This window comes from Schistocerca cancellata, chromosome 5 (genome assembly GCF_023864275.1).
Source record: "Schistocerca cancellata isolate TAMUIC-IGC-003103 chromosome 5, iqSchCanc2.1, whole genome shotgun sequence".
NCBI lineage: Eukaryota > Metazoa > Arthropoda > Insecta > Orthoptera > Acrididae > Schistocerca > Schistocerca cancellata.
The window spans coordinates 375,776,131-375,796,880 of NC_064630.1; the positions used below are offsets into that span (position 1 = coordinate 375,776,131).

At 39.2% G+C, this 20,750-nt stretch overlaps 1 protein-coding gene across 1 annotated transcript in view; it reads right to left on the reverse strand.

Moving 5' to 3' along the window:
- LOC126188325 (E3 ubiquitin-protein ligase LRSAM1-like) overlaps positions 1-20,750 on the reverse strand; it is a 174,056-nt gene that overhangs the window by 59,812 nt on the left and 93,494 nt on the right. Inside the window, exons 7-10 of the mRNA XM_049929919.1 lie at positions 11,390-11,498; positions 10,988-11,155; positions 3,446-3,545; positions 737-980 (exon numbers count right to left, since the gene is read on the reverse strand). Coding sequence (XP_049785876.1) covers positions 737-980; positions 3,446-3,545; positions 10,988-11,155; positions 11,390-11,498 — 621 coding nt within the window. The remainder of the gene's footprint in view (positions 1-736; positions 981-3,445; positions 3,546-10,987; positions 11,156-11,389; positions 11,499-20,750) is intronic.

Genomic DNA, 20,750 nt, shown 5'->3' on the forward strand with positions numbered 1-20,750 from the left:
AGCTTTGTCAGGCAGTTCAGATGACATAGGGTGAAGGGGGAAGAGCTAAATATTAAGTGATTTACATTGGTTATATGAGTACATGGTAAGCTGTGTTCTCTCCAGCAACAATGTCCTCTCCCCCACCAACATCTGCCAACCACAAAGTTACTTTATGCGAACTATGCTGATGTGCGAGCATTACACTTCCACAACAACATCAGCTTCCTCAAGTCAATCATGCCTTTCCAAAATAGGCAAAGCACTGTTTACTAGCTTAATACAGCTTTTGCACTAGATTTCACTATTCAGCATTTAGAAACAAGTGATGGTGTTTATGATATGTTATGCTGTATTGTTCCTATCAAAACGTTCATTACGTAAGTAGCATGAAGCAATAAATCACATATTGAGGCACAGCTGTAATGAACTTGCACCGCATATGGGACATGATACTTCTCACTTCCTACAAAATTCAGTTTGTAGCAGTGGACCACCTATTAGCAGTTGCATTGGTAGGTGCATTCCTGCCTCTGAATAGTTTATTCACATTATTCATTTCTTTGAATTGTGCTATGGTCTGTGGTATTCAGATCAATCAATCACGATTTTTTTTCTCATCTAAAACTACCAATTTCTTTTCCAGATTGATTAAATTATCGCTTATCTGAAAATGTCCTTAATTTGTTAGTTTGTTTAAAAAAGGCAAAATATGAGAATCAAAAAGCAAAGCAACAATACAAAACCTAAAACTTACCACATGCTCTGCTACATCAAGACGCCTGCGTTCCAGTTCAAGGGCAGTAAGTGCACTCAGCTGGGAGCTTACAATAGCTACTTGCTGCACAAGCCCCCATGAGCGTGCATCACCTCGCTCCAACAGGGCCCCAACAGCTGCACGTTGCAACTCCTCATCTTTGTGCAATCTTCTCAAGAGCTCATTCTTGTTCTGATCCTGGTTTGACAATAAGCTCAGCAGCTGCTCGTTATTTTCCAGTTCCCTGAATTGAAAGTAGTATGTCACTGTTCATAGTGCACAAAATTCTCAAAAAATACATAATCTATGCACACAGAAAATTATACTGCAAGGCAGACACACAATATTGTCATCAAAATTATTTTTCCTGTTATTAACTAAACCCATAAAGTTGTCACAAGTGTCTAATGAAAACCAATGTAACAAGAGTTTTATATGCAATGCAATATCATACATTCAATCACACTCGAATTGAGGATGGATGGGTGGGTAGGTGGGGGTGTTGGTGGGGTGGGGGTGGGGAGGAGGGAGGGGAGGGAGGGGAGGAGAGCGGGGAAGGGAGGAAGACAATAAATATGCAACAAAACTGTAAATATTCAGTTTCACTTTATACATAACTTCCTCTGACATTACTGTCCTTTACAAAAGTGACGATATGAAAGTAACAATTACAATCGTCAAGATTTGTTCAACAGTTTTCGTCAAAGTAGCCTACTATAGAATATGGAATCAGTTTTCTGACAATTGTTCAGCAAGCTTTCAGTCTGATTACAGCAACGGCTTCTATACAAAGACAGTCACATTTCATCAAACAAAGTTCTAACAGAAATATAATGAAAATGATAGAATCTTACCATATAGAGGAGACACTGAGTCACACACAGACACAATGAAAAGACTGCTATATACTCTAGCTTTTAGCCATGAGGCCTTCTTCTAAAGTAGAAAACAGACACAAGCACAACACTCACACACAACTATTGTCTCTAGCCACTGTGCCCAGACTGATGTTTTAAAGAAAAACTGTTCTGATGGCATTGTGGGCACACAATGAAGGCATATAGATTGGTAATTTGCAGATCTGGGTTCGATTCCTAGTGATACCAACATTCTTTTTTCCATTTTACTTTCTTCCTCACAACGTTGAACTATCCACTATAAAATTTAAAAATAACACTTCAATTTATACACACACTATTAATATACTCCTTATAGTTATGATTGCTATCCCTGTATGTCAAAAGGCTACAGGCTAAATAGTGGTAAAACAAGTGAGTATATGAAGCAGTATGAAAGTGTTTTCTGTAGATGATCTGCTAAAGAGGCACTTTTCTAGTAGATGTCTGGAGGAGAAAGTGACATTTACAGAGTTAAGCTGATGTACCTCAAATGTAAATCTAACAACAGAGGTGCATGGGATAGGCTTACTGATTTGGCATACGTAACATAGGAAATTTCGAAACACTTGCAAAATATTATGATCAGCTTCTTAATTGCTCAATCAATAAGCTCCAATATTCACTCACACTTGAAAATTTAAAAGGTTTATGCCATTATCAAAGAAACTGAATTTGTTAAAACCTTACAAAGCTAGTCGGGAAGACTCTATTATAGCGAAACATTTTTAGGCCTCTATCAAAAATTAAAAAAAGCTAAAATTAATTATTGAAAAAATCTGGAAGACAGAAAAACTCCCAGGAGAGTGGAACGCATGATACATCCACTACACAAGAAAGGCAATAAACAAGATGTTAACAACTTTCTTTGCAGCAAGCTGCATGTAACATATTTTCCAAGACTGCAGTAAGCAGAGTGGAAACAACACTGGAGTGTAATTTAAGTGAACATGAAGTTGGTTTTAGGATGGGCAGATATGTTCTGAACAAGTATTTAATATGGAGTCAATCATTTGACACAGAATGCCGAATTAAAAAAGTCAGCAGTTTTCTTTGAACATGCATATTGTGCAAACACAGAGTATGAGGGATTTTTAGAGTGCCATTTTCAAGACTCCATGGTGGGTGAGTGGTCTCGAGCATAGGATGATAATTTGCAGATCCTGGTTCGGTTTCCCCAGATACTGATACTTTTTTCATTTTATTTTATTCCTTGCAATGTTAAACTATTAATTATAAAATTTAAATATAATATTTAGACAGTTCAATTTATAAACATAAATTAATATACTGAATTTAATTATGATTACTAGCATTGTAAGTCAAAAGCCTAAAGGCCATCACATTGTAACTTAAGTTTAATTGGGTATAATTTCCTTATTTGTATGTTTTTGGTACTATATAGAATGACATACAGATACATTATTTCAAATGAATAAATGGCAAGCACACAAATGAAATTAAGCTATGAAGAACATTAAAATTAAAGAACTTTAAACAAAATAAGTCCTACACGACTGCCAGTAACGTTTATATGTTTAGATAAATCCTGTCTAATTATTAGTTCAATTAATATAATACAATTTTTATTTAGTTGTATCTGTATGCCACTGACTCTAGGTCATAGAATCTGTCATAAGATTAGCAGAACTTTTTAAAAGGAAAAGGTCACAATATGAAATTCCAGATTGAAATAACAACAACATATAGAAACCAAATTTATTTCAATTACATCCTAACAATGGGCAGAGTATAGTCAACATGAGGAAGAATTTTCTGAAAGAAAAAGAAGGAACGATGCAACTTTACTCACTGGCTCAACAATGTGCGTGTTGTCTCAGCTCTGTCTTGCTCATACTCCCTCAACTTCTGTTCATGTTTCCCTTCTTCTTCTAGCAGTGCCTCCATTGCATCTGAAAATTATTTTTGACAAATGCAACATAACTATCTACAACAAAGAAGGAATTTTCACTTACTTGCTAGCACTGTAGCATAGCCCTGTTTTTTACTTTTTCACATATTCTTCAGAAACTTAATCATAGGGGTTGGTTCCTATACCCAACCTATAGTGTCAACCTATTACTTGCAGCCTACAGTGCTGTGTCCAAGACAGTAACCACAGAACTTTCAAACACTACTGTAGGCAGCCACCAAGTTCTCATACCTGTCTGCATTAGCATGTTTCAAATACGAACCATTTTTTGTTAATATCTTGTTAAACACCTATTATATCACTATCAGTCAACTTCATTCTTTACAGATCCACTAATGGATCTCAAATGTGGATGATATATCTGTGTTTCTATGAAAAGTGCGCAGCATGATATTTGTTCAATTTCTCACAGATGATATTGACGAAAAAACTGTACAAAACGAAACCAGTTATAAAAGTATTTTTGGATGTAGTTGCTATTTCTGGCATGGCAGAAAGTGAAATAAATTATGATTGCTTCTTAAATACATTTAGTTTCAACAGATAGAACCAAGTATTAAAAAAATGTGGCCTCGAAAAATTAATTATGTATTGGATGTCTCTTACCATTAACCACTACATAGCTTGCAGATGCAGTATACGGACTGCTCAATTGATATAAAACTCCCTCATCAGATTTCTGCAGTATATAGTGTTGGAAACTTGTGCAGACTGTTGGACACATAATAATAACAGCAGACATGTACATTTTCACATAAGTGAACGGATCACATTTGTGGCTCTAAGTTTTTTGTCAGAAACTGTACAGTTAATTTCCCAGAATACATCTGATTGTCAGCTGGACAGAAACGGGTCATGAAATTCAATTGCAGACTTTTTTGCTTCTTCTGCTGAGAAAGTAATGAGGACAGTCTTTTGGGAAGGGTTAGTCATTAATTCAGATGCATATGTGCAGACAGTAGGCAAACTCAAGAACCATTTGACATGTTTAGTTTGATAAGAATCCAAAAGAAGTCTTGCTCCAACATGACAAAGCATGTCGACACACAAGTTTAAGAACTCAGGAACACATCATCGCTAAATAGGGTTGGACATCATTGTCTCATACATGGCACTGTGTGGTTTCCACCTGTTTGCATCACTTACGGATTCTCTACTTAGGACACACTTTGAAGATAATGAGAACACAAAGTAGTGACAATATGGCTATTAGCACAGCACAAGATTTTTTACCACCAGAAAATATATGCTCTTCCACAATGCTGGCATAAGGCCATAAAATATGATGGGGCTGCAATGCCTGGAATTTACTGACAACTATGGAAGTCTGGATTACATAGCAGCGGTGGAGCTATCAAGGAGACACTCCATGATGAACACTGATTCTGTGATTACCATTTGCTGAAAACATTATCAATTATGACTGGCAGAACATAATATTTTTTTTGATAATCAGTATTTTTGTCAGTACATTACAGTCTAGTATACTCTGATTAAAATTATTTTGTGAATGACAGATTGCAGTGGCAGAAGTCAGTCTCCAATTCAAATGTCTGCGATGGTGCAGTAGCAGTTTCCAGAACAAAATGAAATATCAGTTCGTATATGGTCTCCTCCTCCACTAGACCTCAGCTCCACTGAAAATATAGAGGCAGAGACAAAACGGACCATATGAGAAAACTGACCAGAACACATGCCAAAACCTATAATGACCTTTGGAGCACTTGGGAGGAGAATGGCAGAAAGTTAGAGATTTATTAACTACCACATCCACACCATTTAGTAGAACACATGTGGTTGTTGAAGTTGGAAGCTCCTGGTTGAGATATCAAAGAAACAACATTCTGTACCTATTGGAGGGCAGAAAGTATCCTGTTAACAACTAAGAACTGTTTGTTGTGTTGATTTTGTGTTTTCAATATATTAAAACAGCAATATACAAAAAAATTAATGGCTGCACTTCACAGCCACAGAGCTATACAGACATTACACTAACTACTGTAACATCAAAGTATTTCTTACCACTGTCTTGCCCTTGATTCTACCTCGCATCACCAACTGAATCTACTGGGTCTGTAGTCTTATTTATGACATGACTCAATTTTCTTGTGTGATTTCGGAGATTGGATCCTTATTCTGAATGTAAAAAATGTGTTAAAAATTCAATTATACTGATAATCAAAAGTGTTCCTTTACTTTTTGAGCAGTATTGTACACCCTCCAATGTGACTGGTTCTTGTGTGACTAATATTTAAATTCAAAATAAAACATAATTCAGAAACCATGCAAAATGTGGTAACCAAAGAAATAGGAGAAAAGTAACAGTAATAGTAAAGAAATAAGTAGACATGAAACAAACTGAACAGCGAGAAAAATGGTGATGGGAGGAAAGAGACTTATTTGTTTGTGTTTGGTAGGTACTTACAGAGGAGAACCATTGCAGATGTGGGATGTGCCAAGCTATATTTCAGCAAAGAGAAATAGCTGCCAGAAATTAATCCTTCAAGTTGTATTAAGAATTATTTATCATGAACTACTACATTCTCTTTGTCCTCACTCAGCAGCAATTAAGAATAATAAAATTATCAGAAATTTTCTACATTGAAAGAAAGCTTGCATGTCCTCATTTAAGCTAAGTAGCTGCTGATTCTTTGCTACAGCTTACTTACTATTTCCATCACTGCAACTAATAATTTCCAAAGAATTAGCTAAATGGTGCAAGAATAGATATCTCTTTATGGTCAACACACTTTACAATAATGCAGCTAGCAAGTCTTCAATTCTTGGAGTAAATGATCATATAATTTGTAGAATGGGAGTGTCTAGCAAGATGTATTTTGTTGTGAGAGGCTAATAATACATATTTTAATTTAATGTTTAATTTCCACAGTCCAAATTTCTCACTATATATCAGCCTTCATGTGTTAAAAATGTTTACACAGAAATAAAGATCCTGCAATGAATCCTACACAATGAGAAAACTCTTCACAGAAATTATTTTTGTATGGTGTAATGTGGTTTCACAAATCACATTTCATTCATAATCAATTTTCATTATTATTATTATGTATTGAGTGTTGGAAAATGAGTACTATAATTCCACAACTTTTGAAGCAAGTTCTGCATTGTGTATAGTCACATATTGTGTGCAGTATTTGTACTGCTGCATTACATATTGTCTTTCGATTGGCTGAATTACTCCTGCAGATAATCCTATATGACAACAGGAAATGAAAGTATGTAAAATGTATAAATATGTATACTTCAGTCACATTATTGAAGGTGCACTAGATAATATCTGTGAAGAACAAAGTATACAACGGTGAGAACCAGTGCCACAGACTACTCAATTCTTGGGAGTCAATACCTTTTATTATTATCTGAGAGATTATCTCACTTAACTTGTATGTGCAGTGGACTTTCCTAATGCAGGGACACTTCATCAAACTGTTATGGATATAAGTAAAACTATTTTAAGCAGTCTTTTGGGGTTCCAAAGTTTGCAACAGCCCATGGTGTGTGCATGCAGTGAGGACATTTTGGACATTCACGATTGGTTTCTGATGTCATGGTTTTGAAGAATGTTCTTTCATTAATGAAAGATTTGTGTGTATCTGTCATTATAGCCTGTTTCTTCTGTTGGAGTGAGAAACCCACTCACAGAAGTTTGTAAAATCATTTTGGACGTAAACTGTACATCACATTGTTGCTTCCTGGTGGATTAAAATTGTGTAATGAACCACGATTTGAACACAGAACATATGCCTTTTGTAGGAAAATGCTCCACTGATTAAGCTATCAATGTGCAGCTCATGAAGCACCCTCACAGCAGTACTTCCACCAGTACCTCTGTCCTACTTTCCAGACTTCAAGGCAAAAGTTTCAAGTTCAAGTCATGGTCTGCCACACAGTTTTAATTTCCATGAAGTTTCACATCAGCACACACTCAATTGCAAAGTGAAATTTAATTCTGGAAACCGTTCTTCAGGCTATGGCTAAGCTGTTTCTCCATGATATTTTTTCCAGGAGTGCTAGTCCAACTAGGTAAGCAGGGAAACTTTTCTGTGATGTTTGAAAGGTAGAAGAGAGTTCCTGTCAGAAGTAAACCTGTGAAGGCAAGCTGAATGTCACACTTGGTCAGTTTAGTTGGTAGAGCATGTGCCCATGAATAGCAAAAGTTATGGGTTTCATTCTCAATTCAGCATGCATTTCTAATCTAACAGGATTTTTTTAGTGTAAATCTCCTAACAAAAATTCACGTCCAGAAATATTATTTCTTAAATTTGAACAGCAAGTTGAAGAAATATTTACATTGAAAGCTGCATGTTCTGCATCACTGTTGTAAAGATTCACCCAGACCCAGTATTCGTTTAGATGCCTGTGATAATCCTCCTAAACAGAAACTAAAATTGAACAGTGGAAACACTTTTAATACATAGGACTGAACCAAGGAAGTCCTCCTTCAGACTCCTGGTTTGACATGTTGTTGAACAGTCCTACCAGTTTTCAGAATTTTGTGCTGTTGATGAAAATTTCATGCTTCCCAACTGACACATTTGCAGCCACACATGAAGCACTGAAGAACAGACTTACTATAAGAAATGACAGTATCTTTTAGCATCTACTACAATTGATTTGCTCTTTAAAATTCAATCTAGTCTCAACAAGCTGGCTACAATCTAAGCTGTCCGTGGGCAAAAGATGTAATGTTGTGATTATTAACTAGTGCTGGGAGGGGGTGTAGTCCTGGGAACTGACAGCATATGATGGTCATATATATTGTAGTCTAATTTAAATTAACTGATATCTGACATTTAAGGTCTGAAGTTGCGTCATTGATGTGACAAGTTTACCTGCAGGCATCTATCACAGCAAAGAAAACTGTCTTAAAGTCTCTGTCATTACAAAAATCACAAACAGTATGGGTCTCTAAATCATCTCTACGCAGTCAGGTCTCCATTTTTATTAGGACCGAAGTTAAAGCCCCCCCCCCTGAAATACTAAATTTTCAGATTCAGCAAAGTTTCTTACTTGAGAAATGGAAAGCACAATGATTTGCTCAACAGAAGTGGCAACTCAGTGGGAGCCAATACTGGCAGGATTCTATTGGTACATTGCTAACGGGAGCATGCCAGCCCACTTACTGCCAAATACCAACTAATTCAACTACGATTATACAGCTAAATTTGTGTTGTTCTGGTGAGAGGAGTGGGAAAATGACAAATAAATTCACATGCTGGAGTGTTTGATCCATTCTGCACTGCATCTCAAGGGTGTGTACGAGGAAGTAGGAGAGAGAAGTTTGGATTCTGGCACTGTGCAACAAAGGTTCGGATCCATCTTCACTGTGGGATAGCATCTAAACAACTGTAGAGATAAAGGAAGAGGCACTATTTTTGTGAACAATAAGCCAAGTAAGAAAAACTAAATTATGTCATGATTGAGAAGAACAGAGCACTTCGGATCACAATTAGCAACCTTATGCCAGCATAGACTAAATCTGAGGTTTAACAGAATCAGAGACAATCATTTCTAGAAATTAATGAAAATTCTGCTTTTGGAAGAAATGTAAAGTGTGTGTTCCAGATTCCAGGAGAGGACCACTGCCATCCCCTCTCCATTTACAAACATTAATGTGTATAAATGCCATTGGTTAGGGTTTGCAAAGACAAACAAAGGTAAGTGATGTGGTGTCGTGAAGCGTAAAAAACACACACACACACACACACACACACACACACACACACAAACACATGGAGAGGGGGGGAAGGGGGAGGGGGAGAGGGGGGAGAGGGGGAGAGGGGGAGAGGGGGAGAGAGGGGGAGAGAGGGGGAGAGAGAGAGAGAGAGAGGGGGGGGGTGAGGGGGATGGACCACAAAGAATAGGAGCTGTAAAGATGAGCAGAAAGTAGCCAATACACACCTATGAGGCTCTTACCACAAGATAGCATATAAGTTATGACACAATGTGTGTGTGAACAAGGAAACAGTATGTACAGGAAATTATGTATAAGTGTACAATTTGTTACATCCAATATGGTAGCAGTATGAAAATATTGCTCATATGAAATGAGCAAAATTCATGACTACTTTGCTTCTCTTGGGATTTAGACAATCCTGCAGTTCTAAAAAACTAGTAACACTTTTTTAAAAACTTCTAGCAATATGTATTTCTTACTGTGAATAAGCAGCAGATGATTTTTGCTATTTGGGCACCAAAATAGCTGATGACGGCTGAAGTAGAGAGTATATAAAATGCAAACAGTCTGTAACACAAGAAGTATAAAAAGAGGAATTTGTTAACACAAATACAAATTTCAACATTATGAAATCTTTTTTGAAAGTATTTTTCTAGCGTATGCCCTGGTACAGAAGTGAAAAAATAGAAGATAAGCAATTCAGACAAGAAGAGAACAGCAGCTTTTGAAATGTGGTGCAACAAAAGAATGCTGATGATTAGATGAATAAATGGAGTAACTAATGAGGAGGTACTGAATCAGATTGGGAAAAAAAGAAATTTATTGCACATCTTAACCAAAAGAAGTGATTGACTGATATTACACAGCCTATGAGGTGAAAGAATTATCAATTTCATAATGGTGGTCAAAATTGTAGGGGGGGGGGGGGACCAATGCTGTAAGCCAGTTCAAATGGATGTGGATGCAACAGTCACACAGAGGCTTGCACAGGATATAACAGCGTGGAGAGTTGAATCAAAGCAGACTTTGGACTGAAGACCAGAACAACAACAAAAATGTGGAATTAACTGTTAATATTTTATTTCTGCTATTTTGTTGAAAACACATTTTGAGACTGTGGTTGTATACAAAATAACAAAACACAGGCTGATTCTTGTAGAGAAGATGACAGCAACCAGTCAATTTTTATAATGCTATTTACTCATATAGGTAGTAGCATTGCTGGTTTCCAACTGACAGTTTTGTCATCAGACAGCTTGTTCACATTGGGATACATTTCTGTAGTAGTTTACATTACTTTCACTTTTTATTCCCGCATACGGTGAAAATTCCTTGGGCTGGTGGTGCCCTACAACCAAAACACAATGTGTGAAACTGTCTATTTAATGGTAACTGTGCCTTATAATGATTTCAAACCACAAATGATGCAAACAAATTAACATTAATAATTTGAAAAAGTACAAAAAACTAATGTAAAATACAACAAAAAATGTATCTTAAAGTGAACGAGACACCTGATGACAAACCAGTTGGTTCGGAATCAGTAATGGCGCTATTTATTTGAGTAAATAGCATTATAAAAAGAGGCTGTTTGTTATTATCTCCTCTGCAAGAATCAACCTGTATTTTGTTTCTGGGATACTTTACTTTCTGTGGTATCCTACAAGTGTGTTACAGTATTACACAAGCAGCATGATCAATTTTATCTTCCTCATCATACTCACTAAGTATTTCCTGTTGATGCAGGTGCTGATACTCCTCTTGTCGTAAATTGAAAAGCTGCTCTTCTTGCTGTCTTTCTTTCTCTAAGAGAAGCTGCAAATGCTCCACATTAGCTTCGCTTGCACTTAATGACAGCAGTTGAGAAATCATATGGTCTGTTGTTTGCTCAACTGAAACACAAATGAAAGTAAATTATGCACAACACAAAATTGTCCTTTGCAAAAGGATACTTGGTCAAATTGCCAGAAAGCATCACAAGTGAACAAGAAATTACACTGGTGCTCAACTACCTGATACATAATAAGAAAAAATTTGCAACTTTCTACAATGAGGAGTTTAAGATTATGAGATGTTAACAAAAAAAGAGATTTTTTTGGGTCCAATCACAATTTCAGTTGTCATACCTGTTTGCAAATGTTCAATTAAACGTCGTCTTTCTGATTCACGCTCTCGGTGAGCACGCTGTATCTCATCTTCTAGTCTGATCTGTTGTTCCAGTAAATCTCCCAGCAACTGCAAATGAAACAGTAATACTATAATTATTACAAGCATCATGCAACATTAGATTTATAAAATAAAAATAATCTTGAAAGGGCAAAGAATTGCTAAAGGATTAACTGAAGGTTATTTTTCCAGATAATAATCATGTAAAGTGGAAGATGACACTGAAGGCACTACTGAGGATGTGAGGCCAGTGAGCAACAAGCTAAATTACAGGAAAAGGCATAATATCTGTGGAGGTGCTAGGGAAAGAAGGGTAAAGGCTCCAGACAAAAATTTACAATCTTGCCAGTCAATAATAGAGTCCATGGACACTCTGGAGAAACTGAAATCCATTGTAGTCTCCCACTGCATCAGCACAGTAACAAAAGAGATTGAAACAAATATGGAAGTATATCCACTAAGAATAGTGTACAAAGTTACATCCCCAGTTAGTTTAGAAAAATTAAAAGCAATTAATCATGAAAGAAATTTTAGAGTAGCCAGGAGAGTTTCAGGTAGAAAGATCATTATGGAACGGGCACACTCGATGAGGCTGAGCTGGAAAAAGATTGGAGCTTTCTGCAGATGCACTTTTGTCAGGCTCTTCAAAGCTTGCAATGGGGTACCTAGGCTATGTCTTTTCAGCAGCCTAAGTGAATATGAGAGGAAATAGAACTCCGTTGGGTTGATCAAGGCATACATGGCAGAGATGGATTTGAATGGGATGTGCACAGGTGTGATGCACGGTGGTACCAACTCAACAGTACATATCATCGCAATTTAGTGTCTGATCTGAGGGGGGTGGGGGAGAGGTTGGGGAAGAGGAGTATATACTGAGGCAAGAATGTATATATGCGCATTTTAGTATTCACAGATTTCACTTCAGCACTGACAGATTATGAAGCTGATACAGTGAAAGATCAAAATGTATGTGTATAAGTATTGATATAATTATAGTACAAGGACTGACAAATAGCATGAAATTTTAAGACGATTTTCTGAGTAAGACTAATAAGCTGCTGGAAGCAAAGAAAGAAGAAAAACTGATTGAAGATTACAGTTTAATGTCCCACCAATAACAAGATAATTAGAAACAAGCTTGGATTGGACAAGATGGAGAAAATAATTCACATATGATCTTATCAAAAGTAACATTCTGCACTCATTTCATATAATTGAGAGAAACCACATATAACTTAAACCACATTAGTTGGCTGGGGATTTCAACCACACTCCTCTCAAATACGAGACCAGTTGTGACATTTTGCTTTTTAGCCTTTGGGAACATAATTTCTTTATTAAACAATGGAAAATCCAGGATGGAATGTAACAATATTGTGGAAAGGAAAGTTGCTACTCACCACATAGCAGAGATGCTGAGTTGCAGATGGGCACGACAAAAAGACTGTCACAAATAATAGCTTTCGGCCAGTAAGGCCTTCATCAGAATTAGATGGCAAACACACACACACACACACACACACACACACACACACACACACACCTACCTACAGTCTCGGGCAACTGAAGCCACAGTTGCCTGAGACTGCAATAGTGTGTGCAGTGTGTGTGTGTGTGTGTGTGTGTGTGTGTGTGTGTGTGTGTTTGCCATCTGCTTCTGATGAAGGCCTTACTGGACGAAAGCTATTATTTGTGACAGTCTTTTTGTTGTGCCCATCTGCAACTCAGCATCTCTGCTATGTGGTGAGTAACAACTTCCCTTTTCACGATATTGTTACTTTCTCTAATGGTTTCCTATAAAAGTGGGATTTATTTTAATTCGCAGTAAGTTTAAACAAATACGATGTGAGATGAGAGACCACCACAGCAGATATATAATGCAATGAAATTGTAAGAATTTTGCTAACTGTGGCAGGTCACAGCAGACGTTTCAGGCTGTGTCTAGTGTAAGTATCTCTACTAGTAGGCAATAATCATGTGACTTGATTTATTCAGTACAATTGGCTTCTGGGTGGATTCTAGTGCTTCAGACTGTTCCAGCAATGGCATAGCCTAAAACTCATGATTTTTCATGATGTTAATAGAAACTTTTCATTATACTAAAGTAGAAAGAACAGTACCGAAAGATCTACATCTACATCATATTCCGCAAGCCACATAATGATGTGTGGCAGAGGGTACTTTCAGTACCACTATCTGATCCCTCCAACCCTTTTCCACTCGCGAATAGAATAGTGTGTGGGAAGAATGACTATCACTAAGCCTCTGTATTGGCTCTAATTTCTTGAATTTTCTCCTCGTGGTCAATACGCGAGATGTATGTGGGAGGAAGTAATATGTTGTCTGACTCCTCCTGAAAAGTGCTGTCCTGAAATTTCAACAGCACAATGTCTCTCTTGTAAGGTCTGCCAGTGGAGTTTGTTTAGCATCTCTGTATTGCTTTCTCACCAGCTAAACGATCCCGTGACGAAACACACCACTTTTCATAGGATCTTCTCATCTCCTCTATCAGTCCTATCTGATAGGGATTCCAGACAGATGAACAATACTCAAGAATCAGGGGAACAAGCACCTTATAAGCCACTTCTTTCATGGGTGAGTTACATTTCCCTAACATTCTTCTGATGTATCTGAGTCTTGTGTCTGCTTTTCCCACTATCTGTTTTATATGGTCATTCCACTTAAGGTCACTCTGGATAGTTACGCCTAGATATTTTATGGCAGATGCTGTCTTCAGCTGTTTGTCATAAACAGCGTAGCTGTATAGTAGTGGATTTCTTTTCCTATGTCTGTGCAATATGTTACATTTATTTAGGTTCAGAGTCAACTGTCAGAGTCTGCATCATTCATCAATTCTCTGCAGGTCGTTCTGCAAATTCTTACTATCTTCTGGCGTTGATACTTTTGTATAAACAACTGTATCATCTGCGAATAGTCTTAAAGAGCATCCAACACTTTCTACTAGATCATTTATATATATTGTAAACAGTAACAGGCCTATAACACTTCCCCATAGTACTCCAGATATTACCGTTACCTCTGTCAATTTAGTTCCATTAAGAGGGACGTGTTGATTTCCATCTGCAAGAAAGTCCTGAATCCAATTGCAGGTCTGCTCTGATACTCTGTAATCTTGTATTTTTTTCATTAAACGGCAATGCGGGATGGTGTCAAATGGCTTACTGAAGTCAAGGAACATGGCATCAGCCTGAGCGCTGTTGTCCACTGTGCTGCAGATCTCATGGAGGAACAGAGCGAGCTGAGTTTCGCAGGATGTCTATCTGTGGAATCCATGTTGATTTTTATAGAGGAGCTGTTCATTTTCCAAAAACGTCATAATTCTTAAGCATAAAGCATGTTCCATAATTCTACAACAGAGTGACGTCAATGATATACGTCTATAATTGTGTGGATCTGTCTTATGGCCTTTCTTAAAAACGAGAATGACCTGTGTTTTTTTCCAGTCATTAGGTACCTTTTGTTGCTCAAGCGATGTATGATAAATTACTGCTAGAAAGGGAGCAAGTTCTTTCGCATAATCTTTATATAATCTTATAGGTATCTCAACTGGGTCCTGAAGCCTTTCCACTACTAAGTGATTGTAGCTGCTTTTCAGCTCCGCGATCGACTATCTCAATATCTGCCATTTCGACATTCATACGACAGTTGAAAGGAGGGACAATGTTATGATCTTCCGCGGTGGAACAACTTCAGAAGACCGAATTCAATATTTCGGCAGTCTCTCTGTTATCTTCCATTTCGGAGCCGTTGTGGTCGCTGAGAGAATGACTAGATGATTTTGACCCACTTGCTAGGAGGTATAAATCAGAAGACAACTTCAATTAGTGGAAGAGAAAAGAGCATCTCTCTTTCAAGAACTGAGGCAAAATTCCATAAATATGTAACTACTGAAATACCCACGATCATCATCTTCAGAATATATCAGAGATGATGGTAGCAGCACAATTATGGAGCATGTCACTATAGTTTGCACATGGCAGCCACTAATCTCCTAGTTTGTGGCAGATCTTACAGATCACAATGCTACACTCATGCTCATAAATTAAGGATAATGCTGATACATGGTGACACAACACTCTTGTAGGAAGTTTCCGGGTTTAAATCACCTAAGGGTATGACCGTGCAGAGCATTTGACCTGTGGTCGTTGCATGGTGGCGCAGGCAGCAGTCTACATATGCAGAGGTGTGTCGGTGCATGTCAGAGTAGGGTGCAGCGAGTAAGTGTGCAGATGTTTTCAGACATGCTAATGGTGACTGTGTATTGAAAATGGCTTGAAGAACACATATTGATGACGCTATGAAGAGTAGAATACTAGTGCGACTGGAGGCTGGTCTAACACAGCAGGTCACAGCATGGGCCCTCCGTGTGCCACAAAGTGTTATCTCAAGATTATGGCAACGATTCCAGCAGACAGGAAACATGTCCAGACGCTACAGTACGGGATGTCCACAGTGTACAACACCACAAGAAGACCGATACCTCACCATCAGTGCCCGCAGACAACCACGGAGTACTGCGGGTAGTCTTGCTCGGGACCTTACCGCAGCCACTGGAACAGTTCTCTCCAGACACACAGTCTACAGACGATAGAACAGACATGGTTTATTTGCCCAGAGACCAGCAAGGTGCATTCCACTGACCTCTGGTCATAGGAGAGCCCGTAAAGCCTGGTGCCAAGAACACAGTACATGGTCATTGAAACAGTCGTCCCAGGTTATGTTCACGGACGCGTCCAGGTATAGTCCGAACAGTGATTCTCGTGGTTTTCATCTGGTATGAACCAGATACCAACCCCTTAATGTCCTTGAAAGGGAACTGTATGGAGGTCATGGTTTCATGGTGTGGGGTAGTATTATGTTTGGTACATGTACACCCCAGCATTTCTCTGACAGAGGAACTGTAACAGGTCAGGTGTATCGGGACGTCATTTTGCACCAGTATGTCTGCCTTTTCAGGGGTGCATCCTCCTGATGGATAACAACGCACAGCCACAACGAGCTGCCATCGTGGAGGAGTACCTTGAAACAGAAGATATCAGGTGAATGGAGTGGCCTGCCTGTTCTCCAGACCTAAACCCCATCGAGCACGTCTGGGACGCTCTTGGTCAACGTGTCGCTGCAAGTCTTCAAACCCCTAGGACACTTTAGGAACTCTGACAGGCACTGGTGCAAGAATGGAAGACTATACCCCAGCAGCTTCTTGACCACCTGATCCAGAGTATGTGTACGTGTGCATGGTGATCATATCCCATATTGATGTCAGGGTACATGCACAGGAAACAGTGGTGTTTTGTAGCACATGTAATTTGGGACGGTTTTCTCAACTTATCACCAATACCATGGACTTACAGACCTGTGTCATGTGTGTTCCCTATGTGCCTATGCCATTAGCCACAGTTATGTGTAGTGCCACGTTGTGTGGCACCACATTCTGCAATTATCCTTAATTTATGAGCATGAATGTAGTTGTTGCACAATGTGGTATAATGAAACATTACTTTGCTTCACTTGGGGTGATGACTGATGTTGCTAGCAATGTGCATTTCCAGACAGCTTGGAAACATGGGCAATGTCTCCACTTATTGCCCCCTGTGCACACCTATGGTCACATTTGTTAGTTCAAAGAATACTCATAAACCACTTCCCCCATTGCGGCACAGTGATTCATCAACTTCTGACGTGGTGATAGCTCCTGAAAAGCCTGTCACATAATGTCAGTGAGGGCAGCAGGGTCTTCTGTATGTCCAGAGTGTTTTGCAGTGCACATGAATGTGGACTGTCTGGATCAGTGGGCACACTGTGTCCATTGTGGAAAACATGAGCATCTCCGAACTGTCTGCCATAAACCAGCAGACACTGAACCATGTTCTCTGCATGTGCTATGGGTGGTGCATGAAGTTCATGCAATTGTTCCTCAGGGTGGCCCTATCACTATTAGGTTGTTCATCAACTTCACAATTGCGAACCAAGACTTCAACTTCCAGGTGGACACAGGACTTCTGTTTTCTTGGTGAACCTCCAAATGTATGTTCATCTGAAGTCCCCAGAATTGGCCGAACCCTCTAGTTTGTTGGTCACTTATGGTGACAATTCAATCAAAACTAATCACAAAATGATTTAAACATATCTGTATGGTGCGAAAAGTGGCAACTGACTCTGAATAATGAAAAGTGTGAAGTAATTCACATGAGTACTAAAAGGAATCTGCTACATTTCAGTTATGTAATAAATCACACAAATCTAAAGGCTTTGAATTTAACTGAATACTTGGGGATTACAATTATTCTTGTCCGTTCTCTTCTGGAGTAATGCTACATGGTGAGGGATCTGCATAAGATAAGACTGGTAGAGAACACAGGAAAAGTTCAAGAAGGGCAACTCATTTTGTATTTTCATGAAATAGGAGACAGAATGTCACAGACATAATACTTGAATTAGGGTGGAAATAATTAAACCAAAGGCTTTTTTCTTTTTCTTTTTTCTTTGTTCTTGCAGCAGGATCTTTCTATGATATCTCCAAATGAAAAAATATTTTGTTGGCATTCACCTAGACAGGAAGAATTGATCATTGTAATAAATAACAGATCTCACACGGAAAGATTTAACGGCTCATGTGCTGTGCGAGAATGAAACAGCAGAAAAATAACTTGGTGGTGATCTGATGAACCCTCGGCAAGGCACTTAATTGTGAATTGCAGAGTAGTAATGTAGATGCAGATGCCCCTCTGCGATCAATTTGCAACCACTATTGCCTACAAAAAGGTCACACAGCTGATAAAACTGTTAGTTATCTACAGCTGCTCATCCAGAAACATTTTTGGTCTGGAAAACTTCACACTGTTTGCATTCTAAATCACTGTCGAGGTACATGTCTCCTGGGGGACTCAATGACCTTTGTGCCACTTTCGCAACTACCTTCAAACATGGTCTGGGTTATGCTGTAGATTTCCACGCTCATATCTTGTGTCCAGATGCAGTGCTCCATTTCTGCTGGGCACGACCCATTCCAATCTCCTTATGGAAGGGCATCGAGCAGAAACTCGAATGCAGCCATGAGGCTGGGGAGACTGAACCTGTTAAAACCAACACTTGGGGGACATACCTGGTAGGGGTTAAGAAACCCAATGACTCCCTCCCGATGTGTATAGACTTCATACTGACAATCAATGCCCAGGCACAAGTAAAGACCTACCTAATACCACGTACAGACAACCTCCTCACAAAGCTTATCGAAGGTGGATATTTTTCTAAGACAGACCTTGCCAATGTATATTTGCAGATCTGTCTGGATGAGGAGTCACAATGCATCATGATAATCAACATTCCCTTCGGCTAATACAAATACAAGCACTTGCCTTTTGGGTCGCTATCATTCTGGCAATTTTCCAGAGAAAATCTGAACAGTTACCCATATCCATCCTTGCTTGCTCTAACTAATTGTCGTGGGCACTGCAAGTCAGGACCACCTGCGCAGCCTTAGCACCACCCTATTTACTATGTTGCATGATGCAGGGCTAAAGTGCCGCTTACTTAAATACCAATTTTTTCATGAGCTGGAGGATAACTCAGACACTTGCTTGACAAAGAAGGGATCCAGTCCACTGACTGCAAAGTCATGGCTATTGACTCTCTACCTAGCCCCTAAAACATACAGGAGCTGCAGGCTTGATTGAGAAAGGTAAATTATCACTTAAGTTCCTCCCACAAGCAGCCCATATCAAGTCTCCACTAAACCAGTTGAGGGAGAAAGGTAGTCAGTATAGGTGGACAGCTGCTGTGAAGTTGAAGTGTTTGCTGCATGTAGCGCCCTGCCTTATGCACTTTTCCCCACCATGTCCATTGATTTTGGGCACAAATGCCTTTCCATATCGCATTGGTGTAGGGCTCTTGCATAGGAATAATGATGTTACTGAGCCCATGTGTCAAAGATGTTGGCACCCACTCATAAGAACAAATCCTAGATAAAAAAAAAAAACTTTAGCGATTGTCTTTACAATTAAGAAGTTCCATGTCTACCTGTCTGGGACAAAGGTCAGTTTAATTATCAACCACAAACAGCTGGTAGCACTATTTGGATTGCATTCCAGTCATCTAGAATGTACAGTGCAATGATCCAGCATTGCGAGCTTTTGCTCAGCTTCTATATTTATACCATAAAATGCAACCTCACAACATAACACATGCATGTGGATGCTCTACCTCATCTGCCTGTGGGATTCATACCAGCATTTGACCAGTACAAATCCCACGTTTCCACATAGATAAGGAATGGCGACAAACTTTTGACAAGTTTCGCATTACAGTTATTCAAATCACTCATCATGACCCTCTCTTGCAGCGAGTCACACACTCTGTCCCAGAGAGCTCACCCAGACACTTTTCAAAGAATGTCAATCTGGAGCTCCAGGCCTGCACCTGCCTCTTCCACCATCTGTTGGTCATCACCAATGGCCCCCTGATTGATGCTTAGGCGGATACTCATAATATCTTTATCCTGAAAAACCCCGTGGCCTCAAGTCTTACAGCTACTCTATCATGTGCAATGGGGAATTCACAGATGAAGGCCCTCATCTGGCAACATGCTTACCAGCCAGTGATAAACAAGGACGTGGAAACCATGGTGCACAGCTCCTCTACTTGTGCCCATCATCACCCTCTGACCCTTCCCCCATCACCTCTGGGACCACATTCATTTGAACTTAGTAGGCCCCTTTCAGAGCACAATATGGCTTACTGTCATGGATGCTTATAATCCATATGCAGTCAGCATGTCATCCACTACAATGCACTCATCCATACTCTCACCATAGATGGGCTTCCTCAAAACATCGTGTCAGACAATGAAGCCCAATTCACAGCAACACTGTTGAACAATTCTGTTCTTTAAACGGCATCAAACACCTTTTTAGTCTGCCATTGACTCTCTACCTAGCCCCTAAAACATACAGGAGCTGCAGGCTTGATTGAGAAAGGTAAATTATCACTTAAGTTCCTCCAATGGTGAAGGCCCAACACTTTTACAGAGACAAAAGACCCATGGACACTGGCTACAGCAGTTACCATCCTTGGGCAGCACCTTACGACAACTGACTCTTCTAGGGGTTTGGAGCACTGTCATACCTACCAACTCCATCCACACCTAACGATTGAACCACTCTTGGTGGTCCAACTGGACCTGTAAAGCCTGCATATGCTGGGCCCATAACTGCACTGGTATAACTTGCATTACAGAACCCCAGCAGCAGTTTTGCATAGATGCGGGCAAAGAAGACTCCATGCATTCTCTGCAATTGCGGCCGA